We start from the raw sequence: 18,714 nt of genomic DNA on the forward strand, positions 1-18,714 counted from the left end.
GATACCTTCTACAGGGCATTGTAAAGCAAGATTCCCTGGTCATTAATCTTAATCGTAGTAATCCAAAATTAAAAGACCTGTACATTAGGCCCAACATTGCACAGAAGCGAATGCAGGGCTCTCTCGAGGCCCATGTAAATGGTAAGTGTGAACAGTCAAAAGCAAAGCTTTCCAATGCAACCATTTTTTCAAAGCTTTCTTGTGCTTTCATCTGCAGAAACTTGCCAGCATCATCAGCCTCTAATGACAAAATATTAAACATCTAAAATAAATAATGGAGTTAATGTAATTGTATCAGATTAATAGTATAATGGGAGCAGTTGAGCAATGTCTGACTGTGCAGTTTAACATCTATTGGAGCATGCTGCCTGATAGTGTGATGCTCTGCTGATGAATAAACATTTTATACTTTATCAATTTTATTTCTCGGTCGCTCTTCATTGGGGGACACGGGTATATGCTCTTGCCACTAGGAGGTGCTGACACTAGGGGGAAAAAAGTCTGCTCCTCCCTGGCAGGATATACCCTCCCACTGGAAGTGAGGTATTCCAGTTTTAGCTAGTGTCGGTAGGAGGCAAGACACAGGTCTGGGAGCTCCTCACCTCCTCTTTGGTGCGGTGTACCTTAGGCCTTCCTTTGTAATTGTTTCCACAGATCTGTGGCGGTTGAGCACCTCTGTTCGGGCATACTCCAGGTATCTTCCTGGGTTCCTGTATGGGAGTGCTATGGATCGCTCCGACCACTGGGTCCAAGACCAGTTAATCTGTGTTTTGGGCTGTCTTCGAGACTGCTGTGGTGTACCTTATTGTCTGGGTCGGTCCTCCTAGTCCTTCGGGCCTTCGTGATGATTGCATTCCCGGGCAAGTGTAGTGCAACTTCCCAGGCTTCTCCACGTTTCCATTGTGGGGCGGTCGTTCTCTACTGCTCTTCTTCTTGTCCCAACATAGCAGTATGTTTCCCGGAGCATTTTGCGGTTATTGGTTTTGCTCTCCCTGCAGGTGGGGCACCTCCTGGTGTCTCGAGAGTCTCCAGTTCCATGTTGACGTTCCGGTTTTCCGGGTTCCTCCTTACTTTCCTTGTCCTCCTTCTGGGTCCATTTACTCCGGGGTTGGACGGCAAATCTGGCTACTGGGTTGTTCCAGTCGGGCTATTTTTTTTGGCTGCAGTGTGGCTGTGGTTTCTTCCCGCTGTTCAGACTGTGTGGCGTCCTCTCAGAGTCCGCTCTTCTTCCTGGTTACTCACGCTGTGCCCCTGGGACAGTGTTTTAGAGGCTACAGCTTTTTGGATCCGATCTTCTGCACTATGCCTCTCTTTCTTCCAGAAGTTTCTGGTCTTCACCTTGACAGACTCTCCTTTGGCTCTCCCTGGCGTTTTCTCGCCAGGTTCTCAGGTTTCGGTTGGTCCTCTGTATGAGGTTCTCTTGTCGTTGCCTTTTTGTTCCCAACCGGGCTCTCCCTATGTATGGTTCTGTGCTTCTTGTAGTTGGTTTCCTACCTCCTTTCAGGTTAGTTCGGCCCATCGGGTTTCTGCATCGCCCCTTCCTGTCTCTCTCTCTGGCCTGTTGGTTGAGTCTATTCTTAGGACGGTCCCTTCCTTGGCGTCCTAGACAATCTCCATGGACAGTGGGAACTGCCGGACGCTCAGTTCCAGGTCTTTGTTGCCTTTTAGCCCAGGGTCTCGTCCGTGAGTCTTACGGCCGGCTGGGGTTCAGTATCCGGACTGACTCCCTTCCTCGTGTGTTGTTCTTCCTACCTCAGGGACTGCTTTGGTATGTCCCATGATCTGTGTCCCCAATTGAAGAGTGACCGAGAAAAGATTTTTTTCTCTTTTTGTACTCGCCGTAAAATATTTCTCATATCCTTCATTGGGGGACACAGCACCAACCCATGTCTTCATTCTTGTCTGGATAGCCTTTTCCGGTTCTTGAGTGTTTCTCCGGGATTCCTTCCTAGGGTCCTTCGGACTTGTCTCTTGGTTGGCTTCTCCTTCTGCTTTGTGACAACTAATTTCCTCACTTCCAGTGGAGCAGACTTTTTTTTTTTCCCCCTAGTGTCAGCACCTCTTAGTGGCAAGAGCATATATACCCATGGTCTCTGTGTCCCTCAATGAAGGCTACGAGAGAGATTTTATGAGTACATGAAAATCTCCTTTTTCTTAAATGTTTTTCTTTGTCACATTTTAGGTTTCCGCTTTACATCTGTAAGAGGCGATAAAGTGGATATTTTATACAATAACATTAAACATGCCATTTTCCAGCCTTGTGATGGAGAGATGATCATTGTGCTTCATTTCCACCTAAAGGTAAAGACAAAGACTTTGAGGGAAAAAAAAGAGAAATATCTTTGGACCTCATATAACTGCTAATGTATATTTATCCCATCCTATAATTTTGTTGTACAGAATGCCATAATGTTTGGGAAAAAGAGACACACTGATGTCCAGTTCTACACAGAAGTTGGAGAGATCACCACAGATCTCGGAAAACACCAGCATATGCATGACCGTGATGACCTGTACGCAGAACAGGTTAGCAGATTTTTTATTTATTTTTTACTTTTTCTTTTCAGTTTTTCATTTGAATAGCTAGAATTAGCACTAGGCCTAAAATTAAGCTAGGACTTTCTGCTTTGTACAGATCAATACAGACAGGAGTACAGTAAAAGGTGATGCCGGTGTATAAATAACACTGGATCCACGACAATTTACATGAAAGATCGGCATCCACCCTCTCTGTAGAATGATCACAAAATGGTCACAGAGAATGCCCTCTAACATCTCCAATTCATGTGAAAGGGGAAGGTCCTGTCTGATTCCTGCTGTAAGGCATATCACTAAATGCTGTTAGAACAGCTCAGGATGTGCAAAAACGATATAAAAAGTTATACAATCAGAAAGAGAAACAGATTAATTTTATTATCTGGCTGTAATTGGAAAAAAATATCTAGGAAACACATTTCATAGCGGTTTCCTTTTATCTTCATATAGAGGGAGATTTATCAAAACCTGTCCAGAGGAAAAGTTGCTGAGCCGCCCATAGAAACCAATCGGATCGCTTCTTTCATTTTGCAGAGGCCTTTTCAAAAATGAGAGAATCAATCTGGTTGCAACTTTTCCTCAGGACAGGTTTTGATGAATTTCCCCTATACTGTTTAAAGATATTGTAATAAAAATGTGGGAAAATTTACAAAGTCCCTTTTATATAGTAAAATGAAACATTCATTTTTATCTTGCATGGTAATAGCTGGAAAGAGAGATGAGGCACAAACTGAAAACAGCCTTCAAAAACTTTATTGAGAAGGTGGAATCTTTAACAAAGGAGGATCTGGAGTTCGAGGTTCCATTCAGAGACCTGGGGTAAAATTTAATTAACCATGTGTTGAGTTCAATCTTGTTGTAGTTTTGTAGATGTGCTGACATGTATTTAATGTGTTCTAGGTTCAATGGAGCCCCATACAGAAGTACATGTCTTTTGCAACCAACAAGCAGTGCTCTGGTAAACACAACAGAATGGGTAAGTGTTCACTTATTTTTCAGTAAGGGACTGTATACTACTCAGTTTTCTGCTCATGGTTGGAATGACATCTAAATCTGAAATTTTCCTAGCCGTGGTCTTAAATAATTCATTGTTTTTTTGTTTCCCAGCCACCATTTGTTGTGACATTAGATGAGGTTGAGCTTGTACACTTTGAAAGAGTCCAGTTTCACCTAAAGAACTTTGATATGGTCATAGTCTACAAGGACTACAATAAGAAGGTCACTATGATCAATGCTATTCCCGTGGCATCCCTTGACCCAATCAAAGAGTGGTTAAAGTGAGTACTGCTGCTGATCTGTGAAATCTGACACCCGTGAAAACGAAAGGGTTTATGTAAAGACCATCTATTACTTTCATAATTTTTATTTTTGTTGAAACCCATTCTGAGGTTAATATAGAATCATTGGCCCAGACTTATCAAACTGTGTGAGAGAGAAAAATTGTGATATTTTTTTTTTCCACAGCAACCAATCACAGCTCAGCTTTCACTTTACAAGAGCTCATTAGCTGAGCTGTGATTGGTTGCTGTGGGAAAATCACTCTATTTTTTTCTCACACAGTTTGATAAATCTTGGCCTTCATGTTTATTTGCTTATTTTTACACAGATGCAAAATCATAGCAAAATCATCGATTTTGGGAGTCATCCCTTTATCTTGTTTACAAGATAGTTAGTCCAATAAAAAACTGTATTAAAAGATTCTGCAGCTCATTTTATGATCAAGCATCTGCGTTACTGGACGAATATAGCTACACCAAACTGCTTGGTTCTTTTTTTGCGTGTATGTAGCCTTTTGGCTCCTCTTGGTCTATAAATGTGTTACCAGTACAAAGTGATGTTTAGACAATTGCACTAATTTTTCCACTTTTTTTTTCTTACAAAGCTCCTGTGATATTAAGTACACAGAGGGAGTTCAGTCCCTGAACTGGACTAAAATTATGAAAACCATTGTGGATGATCCTGAAGGTTTCTTTGAGCAGGGTGGCTGGTCTTTCCTTGAACCTGAAGGAGAGGTGAGAGTGAATAATGCAACTCAATTTATCTTGAAACCAACAAACATTAAAGGGGTACTCCGCTGCTCAGCGTTTGCAACAAACTGTTCCGACCGCTGGAGCCGGCGCCTGCAGCAAGTGATGTCATAGCCCTGCCCCCTCAATGCAAGTCTATGGGCCCCTCCCAGTTTGTTCCAAACACTGAGCAGCACAGAGTTCCCCTTTAAGTTGTGCACATGCTAGAAAATTTGGGTAATTTTGCTGGTCGCTGTAGGGAGCTTTTATGTGACCCCAGCATGTGTTACGGATACTAAATAAAATCAGATGTGGATTTATTTTATTTTTTATTGGTTAGCATGAATGACTTAATGTCATAATTTCTCGGTCGCTTCATTGGGGGACACAGGAGACCATGGGTATTATGCTGCTGACACTAGGAAAAAAAAAGTCTGTTCCTCACAGCAGGATATACACAGGCACGGAGCTAATATGTTTTAGCTTAGTGTCAGTAGGAGGCAGACAGGTCTGGAGACAGGAGCATGGCGCTACCTGATCTGCCACATGCGACAAAGGGGCTCTGTGCATAGAGTATGGGCTGCTAACCCCCTTATCGCCAGCACCTGGGGGCATACCCTGGGTCCGGGTCCCCTACTTGCCCCTGCCCTCCTCGCTATGGCAGCTTGGCGAGATGCAGTGTGGCCATAAGCTGGGTGACTATAAATAGATGGAGTCAGGGTGAGTATGTACATTCCCCCCCCCCCCCCTTTCCTCTATCTCCCTAGGGTCTCCCTTTTTGAGAGTTGAGCCCCCTCTAGAGGGGGTCCCCTTACTGGGATACAGCTCCTTCTAGTCACCATTATGGCGGTGGTGGTCCAGGCACTTCATGGTCTATGGGTTCTTTCTACGAGACTCTCTCTTCCCTGTACGGCTGCCGCTAGCCTTGTTACCTGGGTGCCTGCCAGGAGTAGGTTTCTCCTCCATTGTATACAGTCCAGCACCTTTTCCTGCGGAACCTGCACACGACAGACTCCGCACTTCTGCTCCCGCCTTGCCTCAGCTTAGCCAGCTGGCAGCGGGGAAATCTTCGGGCGGCAGTTTTACTTTCATTTTCAGCCCCTGTATGTTTGTGGCCAGCCCCCTGTTTTTCACCCATTCCGCAGCCCCTGGGCTTTTACTATCTGCCCACGTCTGCGGCGCCGTTACGGTCTTTCTCTCGGACAGGCGTGCCAGGGGTTAACACGTACCCCTTCTTCCTTGGTGGTGGGGGGGGATGCGTACAGCACGCTTTTCTTCCGCACTGATCGGGCGGTGCTGCTTCTTTTTTATAAAAAAAAAAAAAAAAAAAAAAATAATAAAAAATTCTCATGGGTGCTCAGCGCTCTCCAGTGGCTGAATGGCTAATTGTTCAGAACTTTTCTCTCTCCTGTGTTAGGCCCCCACCTAGTGGCCAAAAGTGCTTATTGCAGCTGCATAGTTTTTCTTTGGCCATTTATCAGACTCCTGTCAATTTTGTAGTCTGGAGTATTTGCCTCAGATCCCCTGCTTCCTAGTATGCTCTCCCAGGCCTTGAGAGCCTTCCTATCACTTCTCGTGTTTTTATTTTTTTAAATTTTTTTGGGTACAATTAAGTGTAGTATCTGTGCTCATCATTTTAATTTCTGATGTTCCCATTTATGATATGCCCCCTACCTGGGGACCATATATTAAATGGATTTTTGAGACCTGGGGCCGATTTGGAAGCTTACTTCTGGCGCTTTGGGCATTGACCCGGGATGGAAATATCTTCGGGGACATGCACCATTTTTCTGATACGTCCCTAATCTGGGGACCATGTGTTAAAGGGATATTTGAGAACAGAGGCTGCTTGCAGAACTTTCTTCTGTCACCCTGATATACAGTAGCAGTATCTGCAGGTTCAGTGCACCAATTCACCTTGACTTTCTTCTTCACTGACCTACAGCAGTGGGTTGTCTCTGACAGCACTGGGATAAATCCTGCCTGTCCCCTTAAAAACTTTGCATTTTCCATTGGCCCGCTTGTTTGCTTCACATAGCCTCTGTTTTCTGAGTTATTTCGGACCTCGGCCCGTTTTCTGTGGCGACCTGTTGGTCGTTTTACTGGGGTATGGAGTTTTTTTTTGACAGAGGTCCAGACTTCGAGACGCTCATCAGCGTGGCTCGCCACTATACCCCTACAGTCCCTTGGGGCTTACCAGGTAACCCGGCGGCACCCTGCCTGTTATCACCCCCCAGTCACCCATACCAAGTCTGCCATGGCTAAAGTCCTGTTACCTCACCACCTGTGCCAGGTGGCTGAAATGGGTGCCCTGGCATGTGCAGAGGACTCTGCAGCTTCAATGGGGCTATTCCGGTGTCAAATGGACTCTCTACGGCGCACATGGTTAGCATGTCATCTGCAGCAACTGCAGTTCCGGCACTCCACTGTGAGTGAGAGTTTGGCCGATGTACAATGGACCCTCTCCGCGTCTGATATTTGCCGCATCCGCGGCTGCAGTTCCGGTACTCCACTATAAGAGTAAGTGGACCGATATGTTATGGACCCTCTACTATTCCCATGGAGAGGGTGATGTCTACCACATCCACCGCTGCAGTTCCGGCACTCCCCTGTGAATGGGAGTTGGCCGACCCCCTCCACCTCCCACGGAGTACGTGATGTTTGCTGCATCCGTGGCTGCAGTTCTGATACTCCATTATAAGAGTGAGTGGACTGATATGATATGGACCCTCTACCTTGCCCATGGAGAGAGCGATGTCTACCACATTTGCAGTTCCGGCACTCCCCTGTGAGTGGGACTTGGCCGATGTACAATGGAGCCTCTAAGACTCCCATGGAGTGCGTGACGTTTGCCCTATCCACTGCTACAGTTCCGGTACCCCACTATAGGTGTGAGTGGACGTAATGAGAGCTTGTGAGCCTTCTGCTCCCGCTGATTCTTCCATTACGTGCTCAATTTCAGGGAGTTCTGCAAGTCTTGTACGGTTCCTGTTTGTGCTCTTGCAGCAGTTGGTTTATGTCTTGGTTCCTATTCTTCCTCTCCCATTCGTCCAACTCTCCATTGGCGAAGTGCTGTGGGATTTGGCATAGTAACAGCTGTTGTCTGTCTTCTTGGCACTGCTAGGGTGGTTCCCACCTTGCGACCTCCCCCCCCCCTTTCTTTTTTCCTGATGTGATTCCTAATCTGGTTACCCTATCCCTCAGTTGGCACTCTCCTTCGGGGTAGCTCTTGCTTCTTCATTCCCCTGTAGGGTCTATCACTCCTTCCTTGGATGTCCCAGACTCGTTCATAACCCCCTCCCTCGATATTCTGCCTTTTCAGCACCTTTTTGCATAGTACTGTCTGCCAGGTGGCTGTCTCTGGGGGGTGGTTTCCCTATGTTGTCTGTAGCCTAGCGGGGTTCCTATCCTGACCCCCTCCGCTGTTACATTCCGGAGACTGTTTGTGTTCTCTATTCGTGCCTTCTGGCTCGTTTCTATCCTAGGAGCTGGCGTTTTCTCGCCACGTTCTCTTGCTTAACCTCTTAAGAACGTAGGGCGTACCTGTACGCCCTACGCCTGGTCCCGGTATTTAAATCGGGGTCAGGCCGTGACCCCGCGTCATATCGGTTCTGTCACGGCGGCTAATGATAGCCGGGACCCTGGGCTAAAGTTGATCGCCGCGTCTAACATGAAAGTGAAAGCTGCGCGAGGTCCCGATCAGCTAGCAGACGAGCGAAGGTCCCCTTACCTTGCTCCGTCGCGTCCGATCTGCGTTTGATTGCTCCAAGCCTGAGACACAGATTTGAACAATCGACCGCCTATAACACTGATCCATGAAAAGCTTTGGTTTTGCAGGGATCAGTGTAAAAGATCAGTGTGTGCAGTGTTATAGCCCCCTATGGGAGCTATAACACTGCAAACAAAGTTAATAAAGGTCATTTAACCCCTTCCCTAATAAAAGTGTGAATCACCCCCCTTTTCCCATAAAAAAAAAAGTTTAAATAAACATGTAGTATTGCCACGTGCGAAAATGTCCGAATTATAAAAATATATTGTTAATTAAACCGCACGGTCAATGGCATACGCGCAAAAAAAATTCATCAGTCCAAAATAGCTTATTTTTGGTCACTTTTTATACCGTGAAAAAATGAATAAAAAGCGATCAATACAAAAATGGTACAGTTAAAAGCCAGATCACGGCGCAAGAAATTAGCTCTCATACTGGCCTATACGAGGAAAAATAAGTTATTGGGGTCAGAAGATGAATTTTTTTTAAGAAGTACGACAAAATCAAACCTATATAAGTAGGGTATCATTTTAACCGTATGGACCTACAGAATAAAGATAAGGTGTCATTTTTACCGAACAATTCACTGCGTAGAAACGAAAGCCCCCGAAAGTTACAAAATGGCATTTTTTTTTAAAATTTTGTCGCACAATGAATTTTTTTTTCCGTATCGCTGTGGATTGTTTGGTAAAATGAATGTCACTGCACCAAAGAGACAAATTTATAAGGGATCGCCTGGATTTTGAAAATAAAGTTTTTTTTCCTGGAGAACACTACCAAAACCTAATAAGATACAAAATAAAAAGACATACAAGGAGAAAACAAGCAAGGACTATTGGACCACAGAGTCCGACTCGAGTTCATCTGAAGAAAAGAACACAAAAACACAAACACACATAAAAAAGCGACAATAAAAATATAAATACCACCACAGCTCCAGTAACCAGGAGTAGTGGAAAAAAACAAGAACAACAAAAAAACAGCGCAGCCTCCCCTTTAGAAGTAGGACCCGAAGAGGATGACGACATAGAAACGCAAATAAAACAAGGAGCAAAACGGAAGAAAGTGACGTGGAAAGGGGACGAACAACAAAAGACAACATAGTAGTGAATCTGTCTGGAATTCCACTAAATGAGGAATGTATTTCAGTTTTAGGAAAAGGACTTAATTTTTGTTTATCAGAGAATTTTGATTGGACAGATTTTGAAATTGATCTATACAAGGGAATCCGTAGAATGAATCTAACCAAATTCTTTGCTAATAAAGCAACTATAGAAGAAACAAAAAAAGGGGAGATTCCTGCAGTGCTTGGCAGGCTTGGTTTCAGTAGCCACTTTGCGTCATCCCCACAGGACACTAAGGACTTTCAACTTCTCCTAAGCCTTACAGACCCACAAATAGATCAGGAAGAGATACCACCCGACTTCCAGGACTTTAAAGGAGGTAATAAATCCACCTTTTCTCCTCCACTCCAACCTGGAGGGTCTATTGACCTTTTTGCCTCTGCAGTCACAAGAGATGTAAAAGTTCTCATTTATCCGGCAGCCACAGCCAACCTAACACAGAAAGAAAAGAAAGCACTGGCATGGCTAAAAAACAGGCCGGACATCGTCATAAAAAAAGCTGATAAAGGTAATAATACAGTTATACTCTAAAGGGACCAATACGAGAAAGAGGCACCTTAACGACTTACGCACCTATCAGAAGGTGAAAGAGGACCCCACTCCAAGAGTTCTAAAAAACCTACAAACCTTCCTGAGGAAGCAGGTAGAAGTAAGCACCCTATCTAAAAAGACAGCTGAAAAACTTTTTCCAGAACATGTATCTAAACCACAGTGGTACTACTTACCCAAAATACATAAAGACAGTAAGGACCCCCCCAGGGCATCCTATTACGTCAGGAAATGGTTGGGCAACTGAATTTCTTTCCCAATATGTGGATTGGATCCTCCATCCCATTTTGATAGACACACCGTCTTATTTAAAAGATACGAATATGTTCCTTGAAGAACTACAGCACATTACCTTTGACCCCGATGACAGAATAACCTCCATAGATGTGTAGTCACTTTTCACCCGAATTACACAAGTCTTTGGAACAACTACTATAAAAGAGTTCCTAACTGCAGATGGCAAAACAGAACAAGTTATTGATTTCGTTAGAGGCTCTGAGTTTCATTCTAAAAAAATATTTTTTCAATTTGATGGACTTTGGTATAAACAGTGCACAGGGACAGCAATGGGGACACCAGTCTCCTGTACATTTGACAACATATTTCTGGCTTTTTTAGAAGCAAAAATGATTTACTAGGGGGAATACCTTCCTGAGACATCTAAAAATGTATAAAAGATTTGTGGACGACGTCTTTATAATATGGCATGGTTCTGAAGGAGATTTCAAGCAGCTTGTTGCATATCTCAACGAGCATAATCAAATGAATATGTTCACTTCAGTTTTTAGTGAAACAGAACTTCCCTTTTTGGACGTAGTGGTGTCCCTGCAAAGTGGGTCAGTAACCACAAAAGGCTATAGAAAACCCTCTGCCCCCCTGCTTTACCTACATTATGACTCCTGCCATCCGTCACATACTAAAGAAGCGGTCCCCTACAGTCAATTCCTACGTCTGCGAAGGATCAACAGCAAACAGGATTTCCTTACACAAGCGGACATTTTAAAGTCTCACCTAATCGGGAGGGGCTACCCTAAAAAAGCCCTGGACATGGCTCTAGAGAGAACAAAAAATGTCGACAGAACCTCTTTCACAAGTATTTCCAAAACAAGAAAAAAATGAACAAAACAGAAAGTTTGCTTTTTCTTTTAAATACAGCCCCATGGCCAGCGAAATCAGATGGGCAATTTTCAGACACTGGCATCTAATCGATGAAGACCCAAGTCTAAGAGAAATAGCAATTAATAAACCAGTAGTGGCATATCGAAAGACCACAACAATTAAAGATGTCCTAGTGCGCAGCACTTACAGATCACGTCAAGAATCCAGAAACACCTGGTTGAATGGGTCGAACCCTGTCGGTAACCATAGATGTGGGACATGCTCCTTCTGCAAATTTCTTCTCCCAGGGAAGAACTATCAAATCGGAGGGTGTGAAGTCTATGTAAAGGACTTCATCCCCTGTCGAAGTGATCACGTAACTTATTGTATAAAATGTCCATGCCAAATGTTCTACATCGGTTCTACCACCGAATGTATGTTCATCAGATTCAGAGAACATTTTAGACTTACCAGATTGGGCACTGGAGTACCTAGAATCTCAAGTCATGTTAGAGAGCATCATGATGGCGACCCTTCTGTCCTTTCTTTTTTCGGTTTGGAGAAAATAAAAGCAGCAGAACCTGGGGGAAAAAAAAAAAAAAACTACATTACTGCAAAGGGAAGCCAAATGGATCTCCAAGTTGAATGCGGTCAGCCCAGCGGGTTTTAATGAAAGAAATGAACTCTATGTTTTTCTCTAACCAGAACTCGGTTACTTAATTTGCTTTTGATATGTAAAGTTTTTTTTTTGCTTATCTGTCTACCCTTCCTTTCTTTTTCTTTTGCAGGTGGGAGTGTAAAGTATTGTTAAATTAGTATTTTTGCTAATTTGAATGTTTTTTTTTTATATGCACCCCATCCTTGACTACCCTACAAATTTCCCCCTCGTCTGATGAGCGCTGGGAGTTCTTCATTTGCAACAGCTGGAGGGACACATACCTATGCCCACTGTGGCAATCTTTTTATTCCCCGATATGCTGTTGCTTCCCGACATTGACGGTTCCTATCACCGCTCATAAGGGCACCCCAGAAGCGCTTTTCATGGTTCGCTAAGACGAACAGCTGGAGGCACATACAATGTAGCCCACGGTGGCACTCGCTCTCCTCCAGCATAGACGGGATGACAATCAGGAGCGCATCATCAGCCCCTGATTGGTAGTTGTAGCTGTCAGTCATCGTGGCGCAGTTCTGACACGGCCAGGTAAGAGGATATTACCTGGCTGTACACACTGGTCTGTAAGGCGTGACCAAGTGGTTTTTGCCGCAAAACGTTGCCACAAGGGCTCCTCGGAGCTCTTTCCTGTCCTCCCCACGAACCCCACTTTACCTGGATCACCATATGGATTGTTCACGGATCTGAAATAAATCACTGGAAGGGTGAGTGCTGTGCTGTGATTGATTCTTTCTACAAAGTCGAATTGGTGGCGCAAAAAATAAGCCATCATATGGAATTTTATGTGCAAAATTGAAAGCGTTATTTTTTAGAAGCTCATGAGGAAACAATGAAAATGCAAAAACGGAAAAACTCTGCGTCCTTAAGGGGTTAAAAGAATCTCTGATTTGGGTTCTCTTGTCGCTTTCTCTTCCTCATTTTGGCCAGGCCCCGCCGGTCCTGCGTCTTATGTCTTTTCTTGGTAGGTGGTTTCCGCTCCTACCAGGTCGTATCCGGGACGGCCATTTATTTCTGTTTTTAGTCAGTTGTCGGACCCCAGTCTCTGCACAATTCCTCCCTTTTGGGTCCTGGCTCACCCCTTCGGACTTATCTCCTTGTTGTTTGGCTTCTCCTACTGCTTTGTGCTTGTGGGCGGGTATATCCTTCTGGGAGGAGCCGACTTCTTTTTTTTTTTTGCCTAGTGTCCGCCTCCTAGTGGCAGCAGCATAATACCCATGGTCTCCGATGTCCCTCAATGAAGGCTACGAGAGAGATTTTAGTGAGTAAAAAAATTTCCTTTTATCTTGACACTGTGCTTCCAGAATGACAAGTTGTTTGTAATCGCTATTAGGTGATTGGTTTTACAAAAGTTTTTCATCATTTTCATTTTTTTTTATTGTGGTTGTACATGGGTTTATTTTATTTTTTCCCCCTTAGGGCAGTGAAGCAGGAGCTGAAGGTTCAGAGTCTGAAGTAGAAGATGAGACATTCAACCCCTCTGAGGATGAATATGAGGAGGAGGAAGAAGACAGTGATGAGGATTATTCTGATGAAACTGAAGAATCAGGTATATATTGGGAATAAATGTACTTTGAATCTGGACTGGTCAAGTCGGCTCACATTCTTTGAATATATTCACCAAAAGAATGTTACCCATAATAAAATAAAAAAAATTACACAAACTATTAAAAATATTAAATATTGATTAATGGTAGAAAAGGACGAAAATCCCCTAAACAAATGTAATTATGGGAAGGCTTGAATACCTCAAGACCACATTCATACCAACAATCCTTACATGATATATTTCCCTTAATAATCACACCATTCTTTGCACTTCTATTGCACTGTTCCCATCCTCCTTTTACATACACAAGTATGCCATTAGAGTTTTATCAAATAGGCTAAATAAAGTAAGACAATTACAAAATAGTAATAGTACCTGAGATAGACCTCCTGCCCAAGACAATGTGGGGACCTCTGTACAACACCTTCATGTACGTTTGGAGAACAAAAGTCCTGACAAAGTGGTGGTCAACAAAACGTACGTCCAGATGTTGTACAGAGGTCCCCACATGGTCTTGGGCAGGATGTCTTCCCCAGGTAACAGATCATGATACTATTTTGTAATTGTTTTGTATTGTTTTACCCTATTTTGCCTGATGTTTATGTGGTGTACCTTTTTGGGATTATTGGTTTAGGTTTTTTTTTCCCATTGTCTTGTATGTATTGATATTCAATAAATATGATTTTGGACAATCTTGTGTAATTATAATCATTCTTCTGGTGTAATAGGTTGGTATTGCTTAGGGTTACCTGGGTATTATCATAGGGGTTTATAGTCTTTGAAGCAGTCAAGTAAAAGTTGCTCTGGACACTAAACAAGGGTTAGGGGAATAAATTCTTAATGTCTGTAGTGATGTGGATAATAAAACTTTTCTTTCTATTTAAAGTGTACAGTGAAGATTCTCTAGGCAGCGATGAGGAGAGTGGTAAAGACTGGGACGAATTAGAAGAAGAAGCTAGGAAAGGTGAGTGTTATGTTTTTGAGAGATTATTCTTTGGTATTGTGAAATTTTCTTTTACAAATTTTAAGGAAATGTGTTTTGGTGTACAAAGTTAAAGGAGTACTCCAGTGGAAAAAAATTTTTTCTAATCAACTGGTGCCAAAAAGTTAAACAGATTTGTAAATTACTAATATTTAAAAATATTGATCCTTCCAGTACTTATCAGCTGCTGTATACTACAGAGGAAGTTGAGTTGTTCTTTTCAGTCTGACCACAGTGCTCTCTGCTGACACCTCTGACACAGACAGAGGTGTCAGCAGAGAGCACTGTTGTCAGACTGAAAAGAACTACACAACTTCCTCTGTAGTGTACAGCAGCTGATAAGTACTGGAAGGATTCAGATTTTTATATAGTAGTAATTTACAAATCTGTTTAACTTTCTGCCAGCAGTTGATTAGGATTTTTTTTTCCCACCAGAGTACCCGTTTATGAAAAATTAGTGATTTGCATGTGTGTGTTCATATGACTGTTTACTCCTTGTCTCAACAGCTGACCGGGAAAGTCGTTATGAGGAAGAGGAGGAACAAAGTAGTACTAAGAAGAGGAAGGGTCATGGTCATAGTCATGCACCCACCCCATCAAAGAAGAGGAGGAAGTAGCGCTAATGTGACCTCCTTTTTCCAACTTCCTTTGTTCCTGTCCCCGTACTTTCGAAGTAAAACCCATGACCCATCTTTTGCCTCATTCCTCCTTATTATGTCTGTTCCCACAATTCAGAATTTCTTACCTTTCCTTCACTTGCCCTATGAGTCTGAGGTGTGTCACCGTGCTTTTGCTGCTACAGACTGCTGGGATGCTATGTGATGGTTAAATGGACCAATATGGCATTATTTTATTATGTCCTCTTAACTGGACTGTTCACAAAATTAAATCCATAGTGAATTTTCACAACCTATAAAAATACTCCATTTTTTTTCTTCTGAAAGACATTCTCATTGTATCTATAAACTATTCCATTATTTCATGAACCACAGTTAAGTGGTTAAAGTGGCACTGCCAGTCTACAGAGCTGGGTGGCTTGCCTGTATCCCTATGTGCACTTGACCAAGTCCCTTGCCTCACCTTCTAGCTTGCCGTTTTCATATTTCTTGTGCTGCTCTCCTAGGAATTCTTGTAAAAGGTTACTTTTTTATTTGCTATATGTTATTTTGTTCAAAGTGTCAGGAGTCTGTCCATCAGTCTCCTCGCTGCTTGTCTCTTGTGACTTCAGGCACCATAAAGGTGTGTTTTTTTTTCTTTTTTTTACTTTTTTCTCTTGGATTTTCCTTTTTCATTGCCTTTGTTTTTCTCTAGCAGTGAGGTGTAAATGGTGTTTTTCAGACCTTGGAGACGTGTAAACAAATAAAAGACAAAAAACTTTTTTGTACCTTTTTCCCAGTTTGCTAATTTTTTTTTTTTGAGATTCTGTGTCAGACTTAAGACAATTTTTACTGAACACTCAAGATTATTGAGCAGCACTTGTAAATGACACCTGGATTGATCAGTCCTGTTAGAAACAATAAAATGAAATTCCTCAGGGATACAATGCCACCTTTTGTGTGTGGTTTTGTGCTTTCATTACAGAATAGCCTTGGCCATTGATCTGAACCCCTTTCTCATTATTTACAGTAATTGTGAAGTTTTCACCAGTGGGAGCTAGTAGAATAGTGTCAAATAAAAATACAAGAGAAAATAAAGATCAAACCTGTTTGGTTGCTTTTGTAGATTTGTCAGTGGAAAATTGTTTGTTTAGTGGACTGCATTCTTTACAGCAGTTATTTTATTTAAAATTGATGTATCAACCATTGATTTCATTATCTATAGTGGTTTATTTCACTCTTTTCCAAATGACCGCTATTTTCTAGTTGCATAGAGGGTAAAACTGTTTAATAATTCTCTAAATTGTGTCCAATTGCTCCTATAGGGTTTTTAGTACTCCATTGTGCATAGTCTGACTTTCCTTCTAACCTACAGAGTCACTAGAAGAACATGGGGAATAGAGCAATACCTGACTACAGTGTTGTAAGGTATTTTGTAACGGTAAGTAGTGCTGGGCGGTGTAACGGTTCATATCGAATACCGAAATTTTTGCCCTGCACGATATGAATGTTTCCCATACCGCAATACCGGTTGGGCCCCTCGGGAATAAATTATCAGCACTGCGTGGTCCTCAGATCGGGGAACTAATCATATGTGACCTGCGAGCGCTGTTCTCTCCCCCCCCCCCCCCCCCCCCCAATTAATTACCAGCGCTGCGCTTACCCCATCGGGTAACTGATCACATGTCACACGCAAAGCACTGCCCTCCTCGTATTCCTGTCTGTGGTGGGCCGCCGGCCCTGGAACTCTACTGTACGCTGTATCCCTATGCCGGGCGGCAAAAGATAAACAAAATAAACTTTAACTCACCTTCGGTATCTACCTCACCTGCTTCCTGGGGACGGGAACGTCTGAGAGCAGTCAGCCTATCACCGGCTGCAGTGATGTTCCGCCTCTGCCAGTGATAGGTTAAGCGCACTGTCATGTACGAAGCCAGCTACTTACATAATAGTGCAGGGGGTTGTTAACACATCTGTACTACATAAGGCAATTCAACACCATCCCCAGCCACAGAAACTCCAAAGTGTTGCGGTTCAGAGACAAAGAATTTGTCAGTGCCAGACCTTGGTGGCACAAGGAATATTTCCAACCATTACAAATGGAGCTAGGAAGAGTTAACTGCAGCTTCTATCATATATGGTTGGATTCTCCATCAATTCCTTTTAACCTTGTTGGGGACCACGGGCCTATGGATACGCCCTTGCGTCCTGGTACTTAAGGACCAATGACGTACCTGTACGCCCCTGGGAATTTCGATCCCAGCCACTAGCCGGACGGGGATTGGAACGGGATGCCTGCAGAAACCATTCAGCAGGCATCCCGTGCAAATGCCTTGGGGGGGGGGGGGGGGGGGGGGGTCCCAATACAGATTGGCGATTCCGGGCTTATTGGGTCTCTGATGACCAGATAGCCTGGAAAATAGGGATGATCGATGCTGTCAGACAGGCCCCGATCATCCTAAAGGAAAGGAGCGAGGTTGCAGGGGCGCCATCTCCTATCCCCTGTGAATTGTAAAACCAAAATGCCAGGCGGGACGACTGAGCCTACCTGCCCGCCCAGTGCATGCTTGCGGCCCATTCCTCCCCAGACTACTGTTCAGGATGACCCACCAGACTGCGAGAGGTCTGATCCTGCTCCTCAGTGGGTTTACTCCTTTTCTCAGACAATCTCCGACTTGGCCAGGGTCTCCCAGGAGGTGGTTTCCGCTTTGCGGCGATCCTCCTTGAGTTTGTCTCCCAGGGAGGAGACTGTTTGTTTATCCCCACTCCCGCCATTCTCTACGGGTTAGCTTGGTCACCTCTCCTGAATCATCCCCTGAATCCGAATATGTGGGGCCCTCATGCCACTGCTCCATATCTACCCCCTCCAGGCGCTGCCGCAACCGGTCACCCAATGTCCGCTCCCGGTCTCCGCCCTCCCTCTCCTAGTCCACCTCCACCCGTTCTAGGACTCCTACAGTGCACTCCCGGTCCCCAGGGGAGCTTGTGGACTCTGATTCGGTTCCTCCCTGACCCTGAAGAGACTTCCCGTATGTCATATTTGGTGGACAGTCTAGTGTCGGCAGTCAGGGACACCTTCCACCTACAGGACCCAGGAACTTCAGGCGCGGTCCCTGAAGTGTCCTTTCGCCGCACTTGTCAGGCACTTCAAGTTTTCAGCCCACACACTGAATTTGACGAGCTGCTAGAGGCGGCCTGGAAGCATCCTGATAAGCACTTCCATGGGACTAAGAAGCTTCGGGCTCTCTTTCCCTTCCCTCAGGACCTGGTTACAAAGTTGTCTTCGCCTCCTACGGTGGTCCCTCCTGTATTGCGGCTGTCTAAATCCACTACCCTGCAGCTGGCTCCTTTTAAGGATCCCTCAGATAAGTGCATAGAAAATTTGGCAAAATTTGCCTTTGAAGCGGCAGACTCAACTTTGGCACCAGCTTTTGCCTCTACTTATGTATTCAAAGCCCCCTCGGTTTGGGCCGGTCAATTGTGCCAGAAGATTTTAGCAGGTGCCTCCCCCGTTGATTTGGCAGATCTAGCTCAGCAAATTGTTAATGCAGGGGGCTACCTCTGCTCGGCCTCCTTAGAGTCTGCTCGCTGCGCTGCCTTTGCCTTGGGCAATCTAGTGGCTCTTCAGCGCTCCATGTGGCTTAAGGCTTGGAATGCCGATGAGGCCTCTAAGCGTTCCCTTACTGAACTCCCTTTCCTGGGGTCTCGTCTCTTTGGCAAGCTCCTAGATGAGATAATCTCTGAGGCTACTGGGGGCATAAGTTCCCTCTCGCCCCAAAATTGTCTGCGCTACTCGGGCTTGCGGTGGAAGGCTTCTTCCCTTTGTTCCTTTCGTT

At 44.2% G+C, this 18,714-nt stretch overlaps 1 protein-coding gene and 1 pseudogene across 1 annotated transcript in view; both read left to right on the forward strand.

The window, feature by feature from the left end:
* The window catches only part of SUPT16H (SPT16 homolog, facilitates chromatin remodeling subunit), a 32,771-nt gene extending 16,766 nt beyond the window's left edge, over positions 1 to 16,005 (forward strand). Inside the window, exons 17-26 of the mRNA XM_056527865.1 lie at positions 15 to 141; positions 2,183 to 2,301; positions 2,401 to 2,526; positions 3,242 to 3,354; positions 3,436 to 3,511; positions 3,643 to 3,812; positions 4,418 to 4,547; positions 13,171 to 13,300; positions 14,187 to 14,264; positions 14,790 to 16,005. Coding sequence (XP_056383840.1) covers positions 15 to 141; positions 2,183 to 2,301; positions 2,401 to 2,526; positions 3,242 to 3,354; positions 3,436 to 3,511; positions 3,643 to 3,812; positions 4,418 to 4,547; positions 13,171 to 13,300; positions 14,187 to 14,264; positions 14,790 to 14,899 — 1,179 coding nt within the window. The 3' untranslated portion in view covers positions 14,900 to 16,005. The remainder of the gene's footprint in view (positions 1 to 14; positions 142 to 2,182; positions 2,302 to 2,400; positions 2,527 to 3,241; positions 3,355 to 3,435; positions 3,512 to 3,642; positions 3,813 to 4,417; positions 4,548 to 13,170; positions 13,301 to 14,186; positions 14,265 to 14,789) is intronic.
* On the forward strand, positions 6,125 to 6,329 carry LOC130341516 (U2 spliceosomal RNA; annotated as a pseudogene).
* Positions 16,006 to 18,714: the final 2,709 nt, after the last annotated feature.

This window comes from Hyla sarda, chromosome 1 (assembly GCF_029499605.1).
Source record: "Hyla sarda isolate aHylSar1 chromosome 1, aHylSar1.hap1, whole genome shotgun sequence".
Taxonomy (NCBI): Eukaryota; Metazoa; Chordata; class Amphibia; order Anura; family Hylidae; genus Hyla; species Hyla sarda.